The following is a 21,272-nucleotide window of genomic DNA, read 5'->3' on the forward strand; positions in this document are numbered from 1 at the left end:
AAAATGTAAAAGTTCATATCTTTCACTTTTGACAACTGATGACATTTCAATGAACACGTGACCTGGTTGACGATACAAAGTACAACAATAAATCCACAGAGAACTATGGTACATAAATTTGTCATTTCTTTCATAACGTCACTTCCTGAAACAAAGCTTCTCCTTCTTGTATTATGGTTTGAATTAAGAGTAGACGTTGGAATTTTATAGCCAAGCCATAAACATATCAAACTTTGGCAAAGTAACTAGTATGTCTACTGATGTTTGAGTTGATGTTGTTAAAAAAATATTTCCATAAAGTATCGATTCACAAAGTAAAAGTGTTCAAACTTTAAGAATGCTTGATATTGATTTTTCATTAAAAGTTAAAAACTTGTCATTAAACATCCTTCCATATGAGAGATTGTCGTTTGTCTTCCGTCTCTCTATATTGCAAAACTTTCTTTCACTTTTGTTAACTTTTCCTGTTCATACGGTTTGGAGTTTTTCAATGGTTCAAATGTTTATCACAATGATGAACGTAAATCATAAGTCATTTTCTTGTGGAGTTTACGATCTACTTTTTAACAGTCAGTGAGAAAGACAGCCAAATTTTTAGATTTTATTGAAAATATTAGCAAAGGTACCATTGTTTTATTAAATAATTACGTCTTTCAAATTGATTAAGATGAAAATATTCACATAACCGAAGTAACAATTGGGCTGTCTTTGTCTCTCTTAACAACTTAACACATAAATACTTTGTATATTAAAATGCAATAATTAAAAAGAATTAAGAAATTATTTCAGTGCAAGATAGTATTGATTTAATTAGTAAAAACTTGTTTTTGGTGTAAAAGAGTATCGAAAAAGATGCAATATCAAAACCATCCTACACTGAATACATTTGCCTAAAAGTTATATGTTTATATGGTGTAGATATAACCAAAATATAGCCAATGGTACAAAAACTAACAATAGTTTGCATTTTATATGTTTGTGTGATAAGATAAAAGTCAATAAAATTTTCTTGTGCAAGGAAAATTATTTTCTTTGACACGAAATCATTTGTGTTTATGGTTTGTCTTTATTGCCATTGAATTTTCATCTTTAATTAACTTCAGCTTTTATACATGATCTCTCTAAATGTTGACATTATCGTACACTGCGGTGTTTGTACAGAACAATCAAACTTAGACAAATGTCGTTTTATGAAATCATACGTAAACAGACATTAATTGAAATGTCAACAATGATAGGGATCATGCATAAAAACTGAACAAGATTGTCATTATCCAAAATGGTGAGAAATTTTATCATCAAAGATTAAATTTATTCTCGTGGCAAGATGATTTTTAAGCATTGTAGCGGACCTTAAAGGAAAAAGTTAAAGCAAGTTTGCGTTTACGACAGTTTAAATAAGTTGTTATACTAACATCCACAGGGGGGTAAATTAATTTTACCATCTTAAAATATTTCAAATCAATCAAATTTAATATATCACTAATTATATACCTATCATCAACAAACAAAAACTTAGCCCCAAAAAGACACTTAGTATAACTATAAATAATTTGTATGTTTTTAACGTCAAATACTTTAACATACTTACGCATGTTACTTATTAATAATTTATCTGCTGAAGGTGAAAAATCTGCGTAAGTTATACAGGGAGTCATATCACGCTCATACTCTCCAATGACTTTGTCGGCGATTAAATTGGCGATTTCCTCCTTAATTACGTCATTCCAACCATTAACAAGTTTGTCTTCATGCCACATACAGTAAATTATCTGATCCTGAAATTTAACTGTAGCAAACACGTGATACTTAGAGCTACATGCAAATACGAACACATTTCGATAATTTTCAAAATTCAATGATATTTCTAGGGATCATGCATAAAAACTGAACAAGATTTTCTTAAAGATAATAAAGTCCTTATCTAAAATGGTGAGAAATTTTATCATGAAAGATCAAATTTATTCACGTGGCAAGATGATTTTTACGCATTGTACCGGGGTCTTTAAGGAAGAATAAATTAAAGCAAGTTTGCGTTTACGACAGTAATAAAAGGTATCTGGAGGTATAATCACACGCGGGCGAAATAATTTAACAATCTTAGAATATTTCAAATCAATCAAATCACAAAATTGATCACTAATTATATACCTATCATCAACAAAGAAAAACTTTGGCTGAAAAAGAACCTTAGTACAACTATAAATTATTTGTTTGCTTTTAACATCAAATACTTCCACATGCTCACGCTTGTAAGTTATTAATAATTTTTCTGCTGAAGGTGAAAAAGCAGCGGAAGTATTATAACGGAAGTCATTTCCATAGTATTTGGCGATTTCCTCCTTAATTACATCATCCCAACCATTAATAAGTTTGTCTTCATGCCACATACAGTAAATTATCTGATCCTGAAATTTAACTGTAGCAAACACGTGATACTTAGAGCTACATGCAAATACGAACACATTTCGATAATTTTCAAAATTCAATGATATTTCTTTTCGCTTGTTTTCAACATTGCAAAACACAAAAGAATCTGTTTTTCGACAAGCAAATGATACATCACTCACCTCAAAAATTTTTTTTGTACCTTTTAGTTCATCGAAACTATAAACAAGTTTTGTCAAATCATTATTCCAAAGCTCAGGAATATTTTTTGCCGTAAGCAAAATAACTCCATTTTCTACAGCAACTATGTCACTAACAAAACATTCCTTGACATCAAAGTCAAATGTGTTGAGATCGTATATAATTACACTTGATTTTTCTTTATTGCTCAGATACAGAAATTTTCCATTTGAGCAAAATTTCTCGTTATGAAAACTGTAACTGTTAGTTAAACATGCACGCGGTATTATATAAAGATAATGCTTACGTCCGTATTCAAACAAAAGAACATTTTCGTTATTCAAATTTAAAAAATACGTTATTGTTCCCAGAGTAGGAAAGCTAGAGCTGCTCACATCGAAAGGATCAAGAGATAAAAACGAAATTTGAGAATGAGGACCTAAGTAAGGAAGTTTCACTAGTGAAATTTACAATGAAATGCTCACTCCTACGAAAACGATGGCAACAACGCCAAGAATAAGGACCAACACTGAACAAAACTCCATCCTCACTTAATTCTTTAGACGGTAAATGAACGTCGTAAACAAATATTTCATAATTATTCGCTACATCAAATATTTGAACCACTCCTTCTTTCGTAATAACACACAAATATCTTCCAGAATTAGAAAAACACAGTGAGGTCACCACATTATTACATCTAATACTGCGTTTCTTCTTACCTTTCTCAACGTCCCATACTGTCAAAGTATAATGATAACTAGTGACCATTTCGTACTTATCCTTAGAAAAACATTTGTTGGTAAAGAACTTAGAAGTATAATCATCACATTGGAACGGACTGGAGGAAATTTTACCATTAATATCTAGTACCTTATCAAGCTGGGAAGCAAAAATCAAATCCTTGAATGGATGAAAGACAACGGAAAATTTTTTCACTACAACCCAACGGATTATCTCTTCATATTGGTTAAACTGACCAGCAATATTTTTTATCCATAAACATCTGTTTGTTCTCAATGAAAAAAGTTGCACGACGAATCCATAATAACCACAGACGACGTAATCATGATTTCGTGAAACATCAACAGACTTCAAATATTGATTTAAACGTAATAATCGAGCCTTTACAAAACCCGTGTCTCTGAGCTCTAGGTATGGTGAATCTTTGAAACGTGTTTGAAGCACTGTGGTGGCTTGAGACGAAAGATCTTTGACTTCGTCGGCAACGAGTTGCAAAAAATCTACTTCATTGTCAAAAGGCATAGAGTACGTCATTACAGAATAAACTTCATTAAATAACAATCGAATGTCCTCAGAAATAAGAAAGTACACATCATGTGCGTTAAATAACTCAAAATTTTCGAAAGTACGACGACAATCAACCAACAAAAGAGCAACTAAAACTTCCAAGTCAAGAAAATATTTACCAACATTTTCAACGATATAATCATTATTAGAAATATCAAGTAAATGAAGCAACCAATACTTGACTGAATATCTCACTGACGCATGTTTAATGACGTCATAGTTTACACCTTCAGCTTTGAGATTATCCAATGTTTTTAAGCAAAAATCTAAAAGAAGTCGATTACCGTAAAAAATATTTACTGAGTAATCATGCTTATGATTAGAAACCAGCCAATCGTTTAAGGATTTGTGAAAAAACGACACACATTTTTCTTCATTGATAACAAACAGGCATGAGATAATTTTTTCAACCCTATATGAGGTGCGTTTTAAACAAAGTACATCAAAAATCATTTCCCAAGGAACAGGTTCCTTAACAACAACTAAAGCATCCAAAAATGACAGAAATTTTTCGTCATTGATACCAAAAGGCTTTAATTCATTACCCAATCTTTTTAAGCAAGTTTCATAATACTCATTAATATCCTTTGGCCAGGATCCAATCAATAGTTCCTGATTTTTGACTTCGCTGGTAAGAAGCGATGCAAGCAACATATGTCCGTCAGCTTTTTTTGCCAAAATAGAAGAAAGGCTGTTAGTAGAGCCAATTCTTTCTTTAATCAAAAATTTAATATCCTTTAAATTGCGATCATCGCTACAATTAATGAACAGTGGATTTAATTCTTCGAACTTATTCAAAGCGACTTCGTTAGGTCTCGTGGTAATTACAAAGCGAAAACAAGACGGAAGTTTGTGCAAGTGATTAGCAATCAACTTAGCAAGGTCATCTCTTTCTGGATAACCACATTCATCAAGAGCATCCAACACCACTAGAATTCGCTTAGGAAACTCCGAAATTGTAACAAACAACTCAGTAAAAAGAAGGGAAAATAATCCTTCCACATTCATGTTATTCAAAGGCTCACACAGTTGACCCGAAAGTTTTGTCACAAGAAGTTGTTTGTAAGCAGGAAAATTACGACTAACTTGCATCGCTAAAGATTGAAGAAGTACATTGGCTTTATTGTAACGACTGTTGTTGTGTTGAAAGAAATGAACTGCAGTCAAGTAGTGCGAATAACGTTTACATAAAGTAGCTGCAATTACAGATTTACCCATGCCAGCAACAGCAGAAATAATAAATGCACGATTTTGAGAACTGTCGTCTTCGAACCAAGCCAAAAACTCATCAAAAACCCATTCCCGAGTTCCCTCTAGAAATTTTTCATTATGATGTCTAATTTCAATTTCAAAGTTACAACTTACTAGGTGACGTTTCATTTCTTCCTGATGACTTATCATTTCTTCCTGTTTACTTTCAATTACAAACAAACGATTATGTACATCAAATTTGAATTTGTCCCATTCTTTCACAATTCTTTCACGTTCTTCATTACCAAACAACTCATTTTTCAATCTATCTATTTCTTCCTGACTTATTCCTAAACGAACTAATGGTTCGCTTATTTCCACCCAATGATTTTCAAATTCATCAAAGCTTACTGAAGTGTTAGGTAAGTGAGCAAAACGTTCATTACGAAATAACCTGATACGGGTAATATCTGCTTCAGTTGAATGATCATTTGGGTCATTTACTGACGTCCATATTGGATCACGAGGTGGTTTTAAATCGCAAATATTACGCAGGAGTATACAAAGTAAAGTAATGTCAAACTTATTTTCATTTGGTAATATTGAAGGATCTGGATACAGTAGATCCCATTGATGTGAATGGATTAGTCTACTGAGTAGTTGCGCATTTTCGGGATCATTTAAAACATAAAATAAATCAGTACCTGACAGTTGTTTCCTCAATGTTATTCTCAAAGCTTCTCCACCAACATCAACAATCAACCTCATCAACTTAAAACCATTAGTTCTCATCTCTGAGCTCAAGACAGACATAATGTTGCTCCCTGTAGAAAAAAAGTAGGTAAAATTTCCATGGTACAAATTTATTGTAATTATAAAGTAAAACCTGCGGCCAGTTACATCAAGGCAGAATAGTTTTATCCATTAGATGACAAATTGTTTTGAATTTTTACAAAATCTCTTAAAAGGGAATTATATGTGATTTGTACTAAGCAATCATTGAAATATTGCTTCTAAGATTACAAAATTTCTTTCCCCTAAGGAAAATATAAACACCTTTTTCTACAAGGTTGAAAAATTTACTATCCGACGAATGATGCTATCCAGGCTTCGTGCAACCGTCCCCAGATGTACAAGGTACATAAAAAATAGGTACGTGTGTGTACATGTGGGTAGCCTTGACCTGAGTTACAGTACATGGAACAAACAGTAGTCAGTAGTCCAACTGCTTAGTGTTGTATTTTTCATTAAAGTAAAGTCCCAAGGCCATTCACAAAATCAAGTCCAAAGGTCATTTCGTAATAATAACATATGTGAAATAACAAAAAGCATTTTCTTATCAAAATGCCACAAAATGAAATCATTCCTTCCTTTGGCACTTCTTTTTGGTACAAAACGTTCTCTGTGGTCAATATTTAATAAAAATGCTCAGTAATTATCATTATCGTTCTTTTTTACTGCTCTCCTACTCTCAGAGCATGTTATGTGTGCTAGTGTTCACGTTTTAATATTGTGCAAAGGAAGCATGCAGAAAAAAATATAGTTGCCATGTCCTTATTAATCTCATAAATCTTATAAATCTCTTCAGCTGAAGATATCACGACGGACAGACAGACACTGCCTCACTCAGACACGTTTTCAGTTTGTTCCAGCAAAATTTTCTCTGCAATATGAAATTTGTCAATGATTTTAAGTCTTTCTGAGAAAAATTTTTTAGAAATTTTGTTAAATCAACATGCTTTTTTGGCATCTTGAAGTTGCGCATTTTTTGCCCACGCCGAAAATGGCACTAGAAGATATTTTGACGTGATCCAATATAGTCAGCATTCGGGCATATTTAACTTATGTTAAACATATACGTTCTTTCACGATGTTTAATTATAATATTTGAGAAAATTATGTCTTGCAAAGAAAGCGATGAATCAAAATCAGAATTGAATGTTCAGTCAGATAATTCTGACAAAACTTTATTACGGGATAAGTGACAGAAACCTCGGAAAGCAATAAAATTTGAGCGATAATGATTCGGATTTTGACTCCAAAGCATGGATGGACGGAAAGACACAAATTCTAATCTCATCTTTTAAGCCCTGGAAAATTAGCGTTCTTTTTATTCGGCAAACTAATAAACTGACGCTCCAAATCCTTGGGTTTTAACCGAGATGAACAAAATTGAAGCACAATAAGGCTCAAATACAATGAAAGCAATAAAATGGTCAACAAAACATTGTAACAAGAAAATTAATGGAAAATTAGTTGGCATAATTTTATTACAGTTGACTCAAAATTGTGTAAAAGATGTAAGAATCTGTACGCGTATGACCAAAATTATTTTTTATTGGTTAGATTATTATTCTAAAAAAAATAGGCAAACTACATAAAATAGCTAGCAACTGAAGAATAAAAACATATTATATACATAAATCAATATGAGCCCCCACCCAGCAATTAATGATCTTCCTGTACATGAATGAATCCAAGTAAATAGATAAATCTTGTAACAAAAATATATTAAGCAACCACACATTGTCCACAATCATTGATCTGTTATAAAAGTTGAAGAACACTTATAAAATATTGACTTTAGTATGTTATTTCAGTAGCAAATCAACACATATCAACAAAACAAGTTTTATCATATCAAAAGTTCAAAATATGTTGATGTACGTAACTAAGTGATGAAAACCCTCCACAACGATCATTTTAAGATTAAACGATGACAAAAATAACTTTTGAACAAGAACAAATCATGTTAAACACAGTGATTTAATGTTCTGCTTCAATTATATTCATTTCCTTCCCTAAACAATGTTTGAAATCTAACTTGAATATCTTGTTTATGTTTGTTGTATTTTATGGTTTGCCAATAACCATGTTTAAATGCTTATCAAGAATAACAAAGCAAGCTAATTTTAATATCGAATCATACCTACATTAGTCAAAGTCTTTTAAATGAAAAACTGTCTTTGTTCTACTTAGATAGATACGTAAAGTAAAATTAATTCGAGTCACGATCTAAGGATGTAAAATCTTTTCTTACCGTTTTATTAGATGGAAGGAATATTTCTTGATATCATAATCATTTATCACCCGAAAAATATCTTCAACTTACTTTGACGTGAATGAAATTTGACAACATAAAGAATTTTAAATATTTCTCACAGCATGCTGTAGCCTCCTTACTTATGCGCAATGTGTGTTAGGCGCACGATCTCGCGTGACTTCCACGTATGTATGGTCAAAGGTTTTATATTTTCACAAGGTAGACAACTCTCACCACAATATGACCAAACGTTAACTCAAACACTTTCACCAAACCGTTCATTAAAATACCTCATATGTAAATAGTAAAACACGAAAAAAATAGGACGCAATAATAACGAAAGACTTCACTACCATTTTACAATGCATATGAAAAACGAGAATGTTTTTAGGCTTTGTCATAGCAAATGTTTTTCAGTACCTGTGCCGGCCTTTCAATACCTAAGCTAGGTTTTTCGAGACCTATGTTGGACTCGTTTTATCCACCAAATTCTTCGATTGTTAATTTTCTTTGTTGTCAATGGACCACTCTTTCTTTGTCCTTGTTTCTAATGTTCTGGATAAATCTTAAAATCCATCCATAAATTCTTAAGGTTTCCAGAGATCGTATTTGTTCAGCAATTCTTTGAACTTTTATGTAGCAGGTTTGCAGTTTCAAATATTTGTGTTACAGGTTTTGTTTCCGCCAGACTTTCGTCCGTTGCTATAGTTGTCATCTTCTCTAATCAATTGTCTTTCGTTGTCGACCAATTTGGACCCATTCACCACCGATCGTTTCCTTTAGTCACTTTACGACCTCTTCTCGCTAGGTCTGCAGGATTATCTTGTTCAGAATTGTGTCTCCACTGGATGTAGTTCTTTTCCTGTATCTTTCTTACCCGTTTCCTTAGGAATTGCTTTAGATCCTCACATTCACCACTCCGTATCTAATGGAGAGCTACTGTGCTGTCCAGCCATCGAAAAACATTGCCAATCGGGAATCCGTTGAACTGGTGGTAGGTTGGTTCTCATAGGAATTTTCGCAAATATAATTATGATGCCTTTGCTTGTAATAGCGCAGTTGGATTTGCTACAACACTCGAAAGCCTGATGTCCTCCTCAGAGCAATTAAAGCAAGACAATTAGCCATCGATATCTTATATACACTAGATAGTGCATCCCACCCTGTCAGCAGGCAAAAATTCAAGAATGATCGCAGTCGCGGCTTACGTGTGGCGTCCATATTGGTCGTTCCCACGAAGCGTGTTATTTAATACAATTTCTATTGTGAATGTGGAGAAAATTGGCAATACAGCGTGCTATATTTTCACCAGATTTTAATCATTCAGTATTTTTAGTTCTGGCAGTACAAATTAAAATAGCACTTTGATTCCAAATTATTGGCTTCAAAATGCGATTTAACGAAAGAAACAGCACCAATCAACGTTTTTCTTGTAAAATTTCCAGTAACTTGTAACAATTTCAAAGTAGTCGCATCCAAACTGTATTTTCAATGCAAAAATGTACTAAAATTTAGCGTTTATCATAGTATTTCATAAACGAGTGGGAACGACCAATATGGCTACGGTCTTTTCTCAAGGAGAAAACTTTTGGCTTCAATTTTTGTTATGCAGATGCGCTATCTAGCGTATATAAAATATTTATGCGATTAGCGCTGAGAAATTTCTTACGTTCTGCTGACGTAGGAACTTTACCATTGCAATAAAAACATCGTTTTGTTTAACTTCGTGTTGGCGCGTTTGCAATGCACTAAATCGGGGATGTCTTGGCATAATGTTCTTAACGTCATGCTTATCATGAATTTTGATGGGATTTCTCTCCGTCCATTTCCTATGTGCGTCAGTAAGTTGGATAAAATCCCATTGCTTATGATTATCATCCATGCGCACTAAATCACTCCGAACTCCCTCTAATTTATTAAGGCACATACGAGCATACCCGTTTACCTTTTTTTAGTTTTTCGCAGTTTCAAGTGATTGAACGGTAAAGAAAAGTTTATCGTAAAATGCGTGGATCTTACTGCAGTGTGTTCCCAGTAGGTTAGGTAAATCCATGATGTTCTGCACATATAGGCGCTGACTTTTTTCACTGGTATCTTTAAACTTCGATTTTAGGATGTTCTTTGTTTGATGATATCCTTTGACAGAAAAGGCTAAACCTTTTATGCACGATTTAATCTTAAGAGCAGCAGGGATCAAGAGGTAGTCATAGCCAGCAGCAGTGAGTGAAATAAATTAAAGCTGCTTAATTTAAACTGAAAGTACTTTAAGAAAAGCACTATTGGTGTAGAATTTCTAAAGAATATAATTTCACCAATTAATTGTGACTAACACTAGATCCGCCAATGCTTGGGAGACAGTATTTTTTCAAGTGAGAAAACTTTGTCTCCGAAGGGCCATCCGCTTAATCAATATCAACTTCAAATTGATTCCAAAATGGCATCTAATCTGTTGCTCTACTATCAAATTTTGTGACCACATGTGCTTGGGTAACTTTGGTTTGGTGTTCTTCGCTTTCTCCTGATCTTTTCGCAAGGATTCCATTTTTAACTCATATTTCAACCGTGGTTCTTGTTGCAACTTTTCGCGCTTCAATTTTTCTTAGAGTATGTCATGACGTAGTATTGTTGCTCTCTTTTCTTCTAGCAATTCTTGTTCTTTTTGTTCTTCTTCCTCCCAAGCTCCGTTGGTCTGCTTTACACTGATCGTCAATTTTTCACAGTCAAATCCCTCCAACTCGAAGTTGATTTCATTTACCCATTTTTCGATTTTGTCATCCTTATCACCTCTCTCAATTCGAAGCTCTTGAAGTCTGAGTTTCAGTTGATCAAATTCTGAAATTAGTTTGCCAACTGTAGTTTTCTGCAGCTATTAATGGCTCAATCTGAAAACAGCTCGCAAATTCATAGTGATCTTTTTAGTTTAGAGATAACGCTTTATACCTGTATATAAGTTACATCTATATTTCAACCACGTGGAATTATAATCATATTCCTTAGTTCCACGAAAAATAATTCATACGGTTCAATAACTTCTAAAGCTGCTCGTGACTAAACGGATCCAGTGTCAACTGACTTCATCAAAAATTTCTATACTATTGACAACTTCAAAAAGCAAAGTGCTTCTCCAATAGAAACAAAATTGTATTTCACAATGCCATAGAGAATGATCCTCAGGCAAATTTAACTTCAACATTAAGGGCCTTGCCCATCTCCTTTTCTTGAGGCGATTTATATACGTCTCAAAAAGCCTCAGCTAAATTCTGCACTAAAGGCTTCTAAAGAACTTGTTGTTTTTTAATTCCATTGATGTAATTCTAGACTGTAACACCTCCTTTCACCGCCTTTTTTTCTTTACATTGCTTACGTCATTTCTTTGTAACAACTATTTAAGATTACGCATTCTTGTAAAGAATGACTAAGCTTGATAATGACTTTGAACTAAAGTCGAAATATTGCTTTGAATCTTGTCTCTTGCTTCTATTACTCGAATCTTGAGTTTACACGATGGTGTTTTGGAGTGTGTTTTTCCTTTAATGTATTGTATGTTTACACTCATACAAAATGAACAATAAGATATGTTCAAAGAATGTAAAATGTACTGCCATGTTTCATATTTACTAATATAATTCACTCGCATGCTTATTTTATTGACAATGACAAGAGAGAAGAAGCATTTATGTATTTCAACTTTAATGAAATCGATGTTATTGTTTCTTACTTGAAAACGATTAAATTCGATGCAACTGTTAGTTTATTACATAGTTTTCTGACAAATTTTCGGATTTTAGAAACGGATCCTGTGAACACAAAAAAGTGAGTCTGATTCGTCCATCTACAAAATTGTATGAAAATAGAGCTTGTTCCAGTTTCATCAAACAAGATCAAAGAAAACTGATTAGTCAAATTACATAGATTTGAGAAAGACAAGTAAACAAAAATAAAATACGAAAAATATATCGATAAATGTTCTGGATAACACAAATATAAATATCTCAACGAACATAAATATCAACAAATTATCCGACATTCTGAGAAGAAAACCAAATTAAAGTCGGAGCTGAAACAATCAGATACGACAGATCGGATCGTGTGAACGGGCCTATGTGCATAACAAACGCAAGCCATGAATTTTCAGCGCTAAGATTATATTTTAGTGTTAACAGCACAGAACGTTGATTCCAAGAGAACATACTGCACATTCAAGTGTGCATGTACAGAAATGAGCAATCCCCGAGAATTTAACATAAACTTTTTCTACGAGCATTTACTTCTAAAAGTGCAATTCTACTTCATTTTACCCGCTACATTTAACCTGCAACTTGAGACATAGGGTCACTTTTTCAGACAGAAAAACAATGTATAGATAATGTCTTTAGCAGAGAGCTTATATGCTAACTATATTCACATGTAAAATAAACTTTTGCGAAGCAATTTTTGATTGATGTTTTAAAACATTTTGGTTTTACTTTCCTACAATTTGGCACATGGAACAATTTCATGATAATTTTGCTAAACACAACCAAATAAAAAGAAGTAAAATTTTAAGAAGATCCGTGTTTAATCCCCTTATCCGTGCTTTATCCCTACATCCGTCTTTTATCTCAACACGAATTAGACTATATACCACACAGACAGTGCATCCTATTAAGTACAAGTTGCTAGTACCGGTCGCAGGAGGGGATAAAATTGATATTTGTGATCGCTTGCGTTAATATGTGTGAGCTAAGAAAGATTAATACGTGACGTCCGAGTTACAATTTTCTTAACCTTTTAAAGTTAGTAAAGATAAATTCTTTGATTAAGTATACAGTCTTAAATTAATTCGAGAAAGCATTGTCCAAATGAGCTTTAAAGGTTTGGAAAGATGTAAATAAACGTGTCATTAAACTGAGGTCGAATTTATCATAATTATAATACCAAAATGTACCTAAATGTAGCTCAGTAAAACCTTTCACTGCTTTCTATTGTATTAAAAAAAGGAAGTATATAAAATAAAGAAGTAAAGTATGCGATTTTTGTGATCGAGCAACTATGAAGGCTTTATTGTTATTCATTCGTTTCTTTGTTGCAATTCTAAATGTCATCATGGCATGAACAAAGTAAGCACAACGGTTGTATGCATGAAAAAATCATATGAATGAGTCAAATATCTAAACATGAAGCTAGTATATTTATTAGTAAAAGCAAATCACATAACAATGCCCCTATGTCTTATCAGACGAGTGTAAACAGCTAACAAAATTATGTGATAGTCATTGCCTTAACCATGTCAATAAACTTATTGGCAGTGTTGGTATATAACTCATCATGAATATCCCACATGATTCAGATATCATTCCTTTTGTAAATTGTTTTGTTTACCCATTTAATACAATGTTCCTGTAGCTTGGTTAGCAGTTAGATCATTTTAATGTATAATTCTTAATATAAAATGCTTGATTTTAAATTACCTGTGTGTTTTGTAATGGTGAAGGATGAATGTGTATGGGTGAAAGTTGAATGTGTATAAATGCTCATCTTTGCTAAATTAAGTGTCCTGCTACATATATATATAGCACATTATACTGAAAATTACTGAAATAAATTGAATTAGTACATGACTACATACATATCAGTTTAAAAATCATAATCATAATTCATACTTTAATGTTACATCAATCTTTTATCCATGTAACTTTTGTTACATAAACATATTTAAATAGCGAACGAAAATGAAGAGTGAATCAGGATCTCCTTCAACAAATAGTCTAATAAAACATTAATGACATCTCTGTAGAACATTCTAGTAATATTACTAAGTATACATCACTGACTAAAAACAATTGTTACAGAAATAAAAATACATAAATAAACATCTCATGCAGAGTACATAATAACATTGAGATTAGTCAAATTCCAAAGGACTAATGCTAAATCTTGTAAAGTTTCACAAGTTTTAACTCGGGAATAGAGAATCACCTATCTAAGACGGGTTCGAATGCCAATGGTTAAGACACGATTATCGAAACTGTAAAGGGATTTTTTCCCCTCATTAATCAAGAATTGCATACATGTATATTCTTGCACAAGTCAGTTCGTATTATAAAGAACCTTTGTTAATGAATAAACCATTGTAAATTATGAATACGAGGCAAACATCAACTGCACGCAATTATATTTACGTATGATCAATGAAGACACTGTAGATACAACAGTAAAGGTTGCAATGAAAGTAAACCTTTAAGCTGTTAAACAAACATCATCACAAGTATAATTTTAGAAGTTCACAGTATTGCATGAATCAACATTTCACAAAAATAGATTCGGTGGCGTTCTTTCTTTGTGTAAATACATTCTTCCTATGTTTAAAATTTGCTCATTTTACAAATGTTCTTACTTTTAAAATGAATGGTTTGTTCAATACAATTAACAACATTTTGTTAGACACACAGGGATTAGTCAAAAGTGGTGTTGGTATAAAACGGAGGTGATGCATGATTGGACATGCTACCCCCTACATAAATTTTCACAGATTCCCATTTTTTCCATAGACAAGTATGCTATTTCACCTCTCCCATACCTTTGAACAGGTTTTGCTTTCATTTACCATTCAGCTTATTGTCAATAGTTAGAAAGTTGGTATATCATTTTCGATATGATTGCTCATGCATGTTTAGTCATACTTTATCGAGATGTGCTTTAGCTAATTTGTTATGTCGGTAATGTAGTTCTAAAATATCGCTTAATTTTTCTAAAATTACCATCGTTTTTGAAGTAAGACGACCGAGTGAACAAAATTATGCCTGCTTAAGATCTTTACATGTCACATAATCAACAAACGGATGAGAGATTTAATATAAACAACGCGACCACATACATATTACTTAAAAAATGGTGATCATTATTCATACCTTATTGTTACATCAATCTTTCATCCATGTGAGTTTTGTTACATAAACACATTTAAATAGCGAACGAAAATGAAGAGTGAGTCAGAGCCTCCTTTAACAAACAGTGTAATAAAACATTGATGACATCTATGTAGAACATTCTAGTTATATAACTAAGTATACATCACTGACTAAAAACAATAGTTATAGAAATAAAAATACATAAATAAGAACCTCATGCAGAGTACATAATAACATAGAGATTAGTCAAATTTTAAAGGACTAATGCTAAATCTTAGAAAGTTTCACAAGTTTTAACTCAGGAATAGAGAATCACCTATCTAAGATGGGATTTAAATACCAATGATTAAGACACGCTTTTCAAAACTGTGAATGGATTTTTTCCCTTCATTAATCCAAAATTCCATACTTGTATATTCTTGCATAAGTCAGTTCATATTATAAAAAACCTTTGTTATTGAATAAACCATTGTAAACTATGAATACATGGCAAACATCAACTGCACGCAATTTTAATCACTTACGATCAATAAAGACACTGTAGATACAACGCTTGATACGGTTACAATGCTTGATTATTCCCAATGGTTATTGAATTTGTTACTTTTTGAATTCTTAATGAATTTCTCGGCTAACCTTGACAATTCCAATAACTTATTGACAACAAAAAATTTATTTGGTTACAACAGATAGAGTGCCTCTCCTTACTTGACAAGAAATTATTAGATACAAAAAACATGAAGTTCTTTTTCCCCATAATATCTCTAACCTGTATGTACTTTCCTATTAATGACTTTGGCATTATATTGGACGTGACGATATTTGAACCTTAATTAACTTACTTGAGTAAGTCTACATTTTACTACCGACTAATGATAAAAATGTTCTATTTATGCTCTAATTTACTCTGTCTATTTCATAACAGAGGCGAAGCAAACTCGTTGATGAGGAAGTGGGGAGGGTTCAAATTTACGAATGCATGTTTTAATCTATAGAAAACAATGGATTTCAAAAAGAATTTAATTCTGCAGCACTTGCATGTATGAATACGTTCTCCCCCAATTATTGAGATTGCTAAACAATTGCATATGGATGTAATATTTATGATCATTTTAACAAATTCAATGGTTGTAAAAAGACAAATTGTATTTCGACATGCCATAACAAATATTAGTCATCAAAGTTTCGAAGGAACCGACATAAAATCAAGATGACAGTCCTTATTCTGCCTGCTGTCCTCAAAGAGATTGCTGACTTCAAGGTCTATTGATTCAAGTCTATTTAGTTCATCTTCATTTGTTTCCTGGAGTGAATTGGTATCATCAACTTGATTGGATTCCTCTATCAGAAATTATAGAAATTAGTAAAAAGGTTTTTTGTTTGTTTGAAAATGTAGTCGAGAACGGTATGTAGTGAGAGACAGCCAATCTATTGGCTCGTGAAAGTGATAGTGGAATACATCGTAAGCAAGCTTAAAGAAAAATGACAGAATCAAGAACAACCAGATTTGTCAAATGGATCACTTTAGGGCAGGCCTGTGAACTGTGAGTAGGGCTGTACCTAGAAAGTTAATGGAGGGGGGGGGCTTATTCACATATTTAATTGCGCTCAACTGATTTCTTTTGAAAACAATTTACTGAAAGTGCCATTGCAACGAAAATTTTGTAAGTTAAATTATGTTTGCAATGACTAGAACCTTTGAAATTACACTGTACTTTCTAAAACAGTAAATGTATATTCTCGTGATTTTGACGTTTTTGTTATTTCCAATTTATTTAACTTGTGACGTCATACTGCATAATGAGTTCTCACAATGTTTCAAATACTCTTCAGTTTCCTGACAACTTCAGGTTGATACTAGTAGCCACCATTTTTTACTATTAACCCCGTCACAACGAATAGAACTCTGTCGTTGTGAAGTAAAATAAAAGTAAATATACCTAATAATTTTAGTTCTCATTATGCAATGTGACGTCACAAGTTAGATATATCGGACATAGCAAGAACCTCAATATCTTAAGAATTAAAAGCGATGTGCATAAACTGGTTTAGAATGTCCTTTGTCATTTTAAAATATCTCTTCAATAAAGTATTACTCAGATAACAAAATTTTCGTTTCATAGGCGCTTTAAGAAATTAAACAACTCGTTTTCAAAAAATCAGTCAGGTACAATTAAATATATGAATAACACACCCTCCCCCGCCAATCAACGTTTACCAGGTGGCCGTGACTGTGAGATGTATGTGCGGGGTATCAAAAAAATAGTCAGTGACGAAAAACTTTGCTAAATTGATCAGCGCGCAATATTTGCAAAAATTTTAAGTGGAAATAGGCAGTTGGACTTCCAATGGTTCATCTAATAGTTAAGTAAAATTGTTTCAAATAATAACCTTTTTAGAGAGAGGAATGTGTTACAGAGAAGTGCTTTTGAAGTAGCTCACGCACAAAAATGACAAAGCAAAAAGCAATTGAAACACATAGGATTAAAATATGTCACACTTTGTTCAAGCAAATGAAGTTTTAGGGAATTTGGCAAAAGCGTACACGAAAAATTAGCTTCCAAATCACAGATTATTTTGTTTTCGTTTTTGAATACCTTTTTATAGCTCTCTTCAATTATGTATAAATTTCAGTTTCCAAAAAACCTGAATCATTATAAACCGAAAAATTGACAACGATTTAAGTAAAATGTCATCAAAACGAAAAAACACAAATTAATCTACGATTCGGAAGACGAACGTTCGCGTAAGAATCGTCCAAATTTCCTGACACTTTATTTGTTTGAACAACATATGTCTTATTTTAGCCTTATGCGTTCCAATTTCAATCTATTGGTGTCATTTTTGGCGAAAGCTATTTTAAATTAGTTTCTCGGTTACAAATTTTTTACTCTAACAACGATTATGATTTGCGAAAATTTAACTGTAATAACGTAAATAATTGTAATAACTTAAATATAAATACCATTTAAGTGACCTTTACTGAACAGTCCACGTACATTAAGTAGACATGGTCACCTTTTCCAAGATTCAAATTTCATTTTTCATTGTTCAAAACTGTATTAAATGGTCGGGTGCATTAAAAACCCAAAACATATAACAATTAGGCATTTAAAATAAACGACAACTTTTTTATTATAAACATCAACTTACATTAAGTCAACTTCAGTGGACTGGAAAGTCGAAACATAATTATAATAAAAAATTTTGTGATTTATTTTAAATCCACAATTAATCTGGTGCTTGGGAGTTCATATATACATACATATAACAATTTATAAAACCAACACATACAGTGTTATGTGAAGAAGCAAAAAATACCATGTTCCAACAGATATTTTAGATTTCAAGATTAGTAAGATATGTTGTGTGACTGGTAACTTTATAATAAGTCTCAAAGTATTTCAAAGTTTGGAAAAATATAATTGTATTGGGCATTAATTTGATTAAATCCAAACTGAGGTTGTTGCTTTTGTTTAAATATTTTGCTACCATTATATTCAAAGATGTGTTGTCTCATTTAACACATAAACGAATGCAGCATTGATAAAGTAAAATTTAAAATAAAATGAATAAAAAAAACAAATGTGCTGCCTTATAGGTCCTTCTCAACTAAACCTCAATAACAATGACAACATTCTATAGCATAATTCATAAAATGTTCAAAATTACTGTTTCATTTATGACCAAATATAAAATAAAATGCACTCGCCAGATAATTTGTTCAAAATCTATGTTATAAATAATTAAAAAACTTTACTTACCATTGTACGTTTTACAGACATTAATGACGATGTGTTTACGGAATCATGAAGCCTGCGACATTTAAAAATTGTATCGCTCGCGAGCACATTTTGACGATTTCTTTTCTCTTTCATTTCATAAATTTCATACACACATATAATTTTTCATAGCTCATATAACCAAACAACTACATAAACGATGACAAAAACACAAGATTAATAAAGAAAGTTAAATCACGTTTTTGTACGACTACTTCCGCTGGCATGAGCACCAAGACTATTGCGTTGTAAGGGGAGGGAGGTGGAGGTGAAATGTTGCAAATGTTTTGGCCTGATGATATTCTTTATCAGTTGATGGTTGCATGTGAAAAGAGCGAAATTTTTCGATGTGCATTTTTTGCTAATAACTCATACAATACAGATCCTATAACAAAAGAAAAGGTATGGTCATTTTTTAACCTCATGGTTTGCCACAGACCAGAGGTACTAGGGCTTCTTGATTTGAAAATTGGTGCTACATTTGCTGAAATTAATGGAAAAGATTTGTTTAGTTTGTAACACGCTCTCCATTAATTTATCTCTTTTCCTCATTATTCTTATAACTTATTATTTTAATTAATTCAAGACACAATAAGAAAAATCACATGGTGTTCAGTATGGTTATCAAAAAATATAAATGTTACTTCTCCTTCAAGATTGAAGTGTTTTTGTGATATCTTTTAATTTCAATCTAAGGCCCGTTTTAAACGTCGAACTTTACATGCACCGAACGCATCAAAGATAAAAGAAAATGAGATGAGTTTCCTTATTGTCTTTTGTTTTAAATGCGTTCGGTTAATGCAAAGTTCGAATTTTGAACAAGTTTTAAGTAACATCAAACACTTTTAAGTTCTACGTACATTCTCTTGTTGTTTTCTCACAACTTTTATCCCTAATTATAGCTCCAGTCAACATGTCCGATTCTTAAATGAAGATATGATCTTCGCACTTTGCTGGACAATTTAAGCAACTGTCTCATGAACCTGAAAAATTAAGGTGACTCAACGGGATTCGAACCCATGACCTTTGCGGTGCCGGTGCAGTGCACTAAATTGACCTGCTCCCCACTGTGTGATTTCATAGCTCAGTTTGTCAGAGCACTGCACCGGCACCGAAGAGGTCATGGGATCGAATCCCGTTGAGTCATCTTTATTTTTCAGGTTCTTGAGACAATTGCTTAAATTGTCCAGCATAGTGCGAAGATCATATCTTCATTTAATTTCAAACACTGCACTGCATATAACATTCTTTCGTATGACATTCCTTTCTCCAGAAAACATGAGCCTAACTAAATTGACCTGCTCCCCACTGTGTGATTTCAAAGCTCAGTTAGTCAGAGCACTGCATGGCAAATTTAAGAAACATCCAATTTGTTACATTTCATATAAACTCAATGTTATGACTGTATATCAAATACTAACTGCTAACGGCTATCCCATAATGAAATGAAGCAAAATTTGAAAGAAGACGCTTCTCCTTGACACCCAAACATTCCACGATGAGAAAATCAGGTAGAAACCAGTGTATGGTGCTATAGTCAAAATACCGTTTAAGAGTTTGTATTCATTTCATTTACCGGAAGTAATATCAACTGTTTTTGGGTAAAATGACCATGACGAACAACGTGGCATAAGTGCCATTTCCTCAAACCGGTACTAAAGTACTGAAATCCAGACCAACAATACAATTTTAATTAATTATAGACACAATAACAAAAATCACATGGTGTTCATAATGCTTATCAAAAAATATAAGTGTTACTTCTCCTTCAAGATTGAAGTGGTTTTGTGATATCTTTTAATTTCAATCTAAGGCCTGTTTTAAACGTCGAACTTTACATGCACCGAACGCATTAAAAATAAAAGAAAATGAGATGAGTTTCCTTATTATCTTTTGTTTTAAATGCGTTCGGTTTATGTAAAGTTCGACGTTTAAACTAGGCCTAAGTAACATCAAACATATTTAAGTTCTACGTACGTTCTTTTGTTGTTTTCTCACAACTTTTATCCCTAATTATAGCTCCTGTCAACATGTCTGAATCTTATTAATTATAATTACATATTAAATTATTAAGTCATTAGTATTAAAGTATCTGTTTGCTACAACTTTAATGTAACAAAATTGACAAGATTCTACGTGTAAAACATGTAATTGTAGCTGATGATCTCACCTTGTGAACCTTTCTTTACTTACTTATATACATTATACGGGGTGTTCCCAAAAAGGAACAAATACGGGATGTATCAAAAAACAGTATTATAAAATTCAGATTATTCTAAAAATTTAATTCCTGATCACCATGCCCCACTGATGCATTTTTCTGAACTAAATTCTAGGAGACTAACGATGTGCATGAAAGTCGTTTGATTTAGATATGGAATCCTGCAAACCATTCAAATCGGCAAATCAACTTTCGAATTATGTCTATTTATAAATATAGTTGTATTGTTTTATAGGTGCTGTGTATAGTAATTGCGGTTGGTTCAT

At 32.5% G+C, this 21,272-nt stretch overlaps 1 protein-coding gene across 4 annotated transcripts in view; it reads right to left on the reverse strand.

Moving 5' to 3' along the window:
- Positions 1-1,873: 1,873 nt before the first annotated feature.
- LOC124451457 overlaps positions 1,874-21,272 on the reverse strand; it is a 30,274-nt gene continuing 10,875 nt past the window's right edge. Inside the window, exons 1-3 of one of the 4 annotated variants that reach the window (XM_047002079.1) lie at positions 15,004-15,359; positions 11,832-11,945; positions 1,874-5,894 (exon numbers count right to left, since the gene is read on the reverse strand). In XM_047002079.1, coding sequence (XP_046858035.1) covers positions 2,974-5,883 — 2,910 coding nt within the window. In that variant the 5' untranslated portion in view covers positions 5,884-5,894; positions 11,832-11,945; positions 15,004-15,359 and the 3' untranslated portion in view covers positions 1,874-2,973. Of the gene's footprint in view, positions 5,895-8,110; positions 10,434-11,831; positions 11,946-15,003; positions 15,360-21,272 lie in introns of those variants that run through there. The other 3 variants (XM_047002076.1, XM_047002077.1, XM_047002078.1) reach the window with 3 other exon arrangements.

This window comes from Xenia sp. Carnegie-2017, unplaced genomic scaffold (genome assembly GCF_021976095.1).
Source record: "Xenia sp. Carnegie-2017 unplaced genomic scaffold, XeniaSp_v1 HiC_scaffold_24, whole genome shotgun sequence".
Taxonomy (NCBI): domain Eukaryota; kingdom Metazoa; phylum Cnidaria; class Anthozoa; order Malacalcyonacea; family Xeniidae; genus Xenia; species Xenia sp. Carnegie-2017.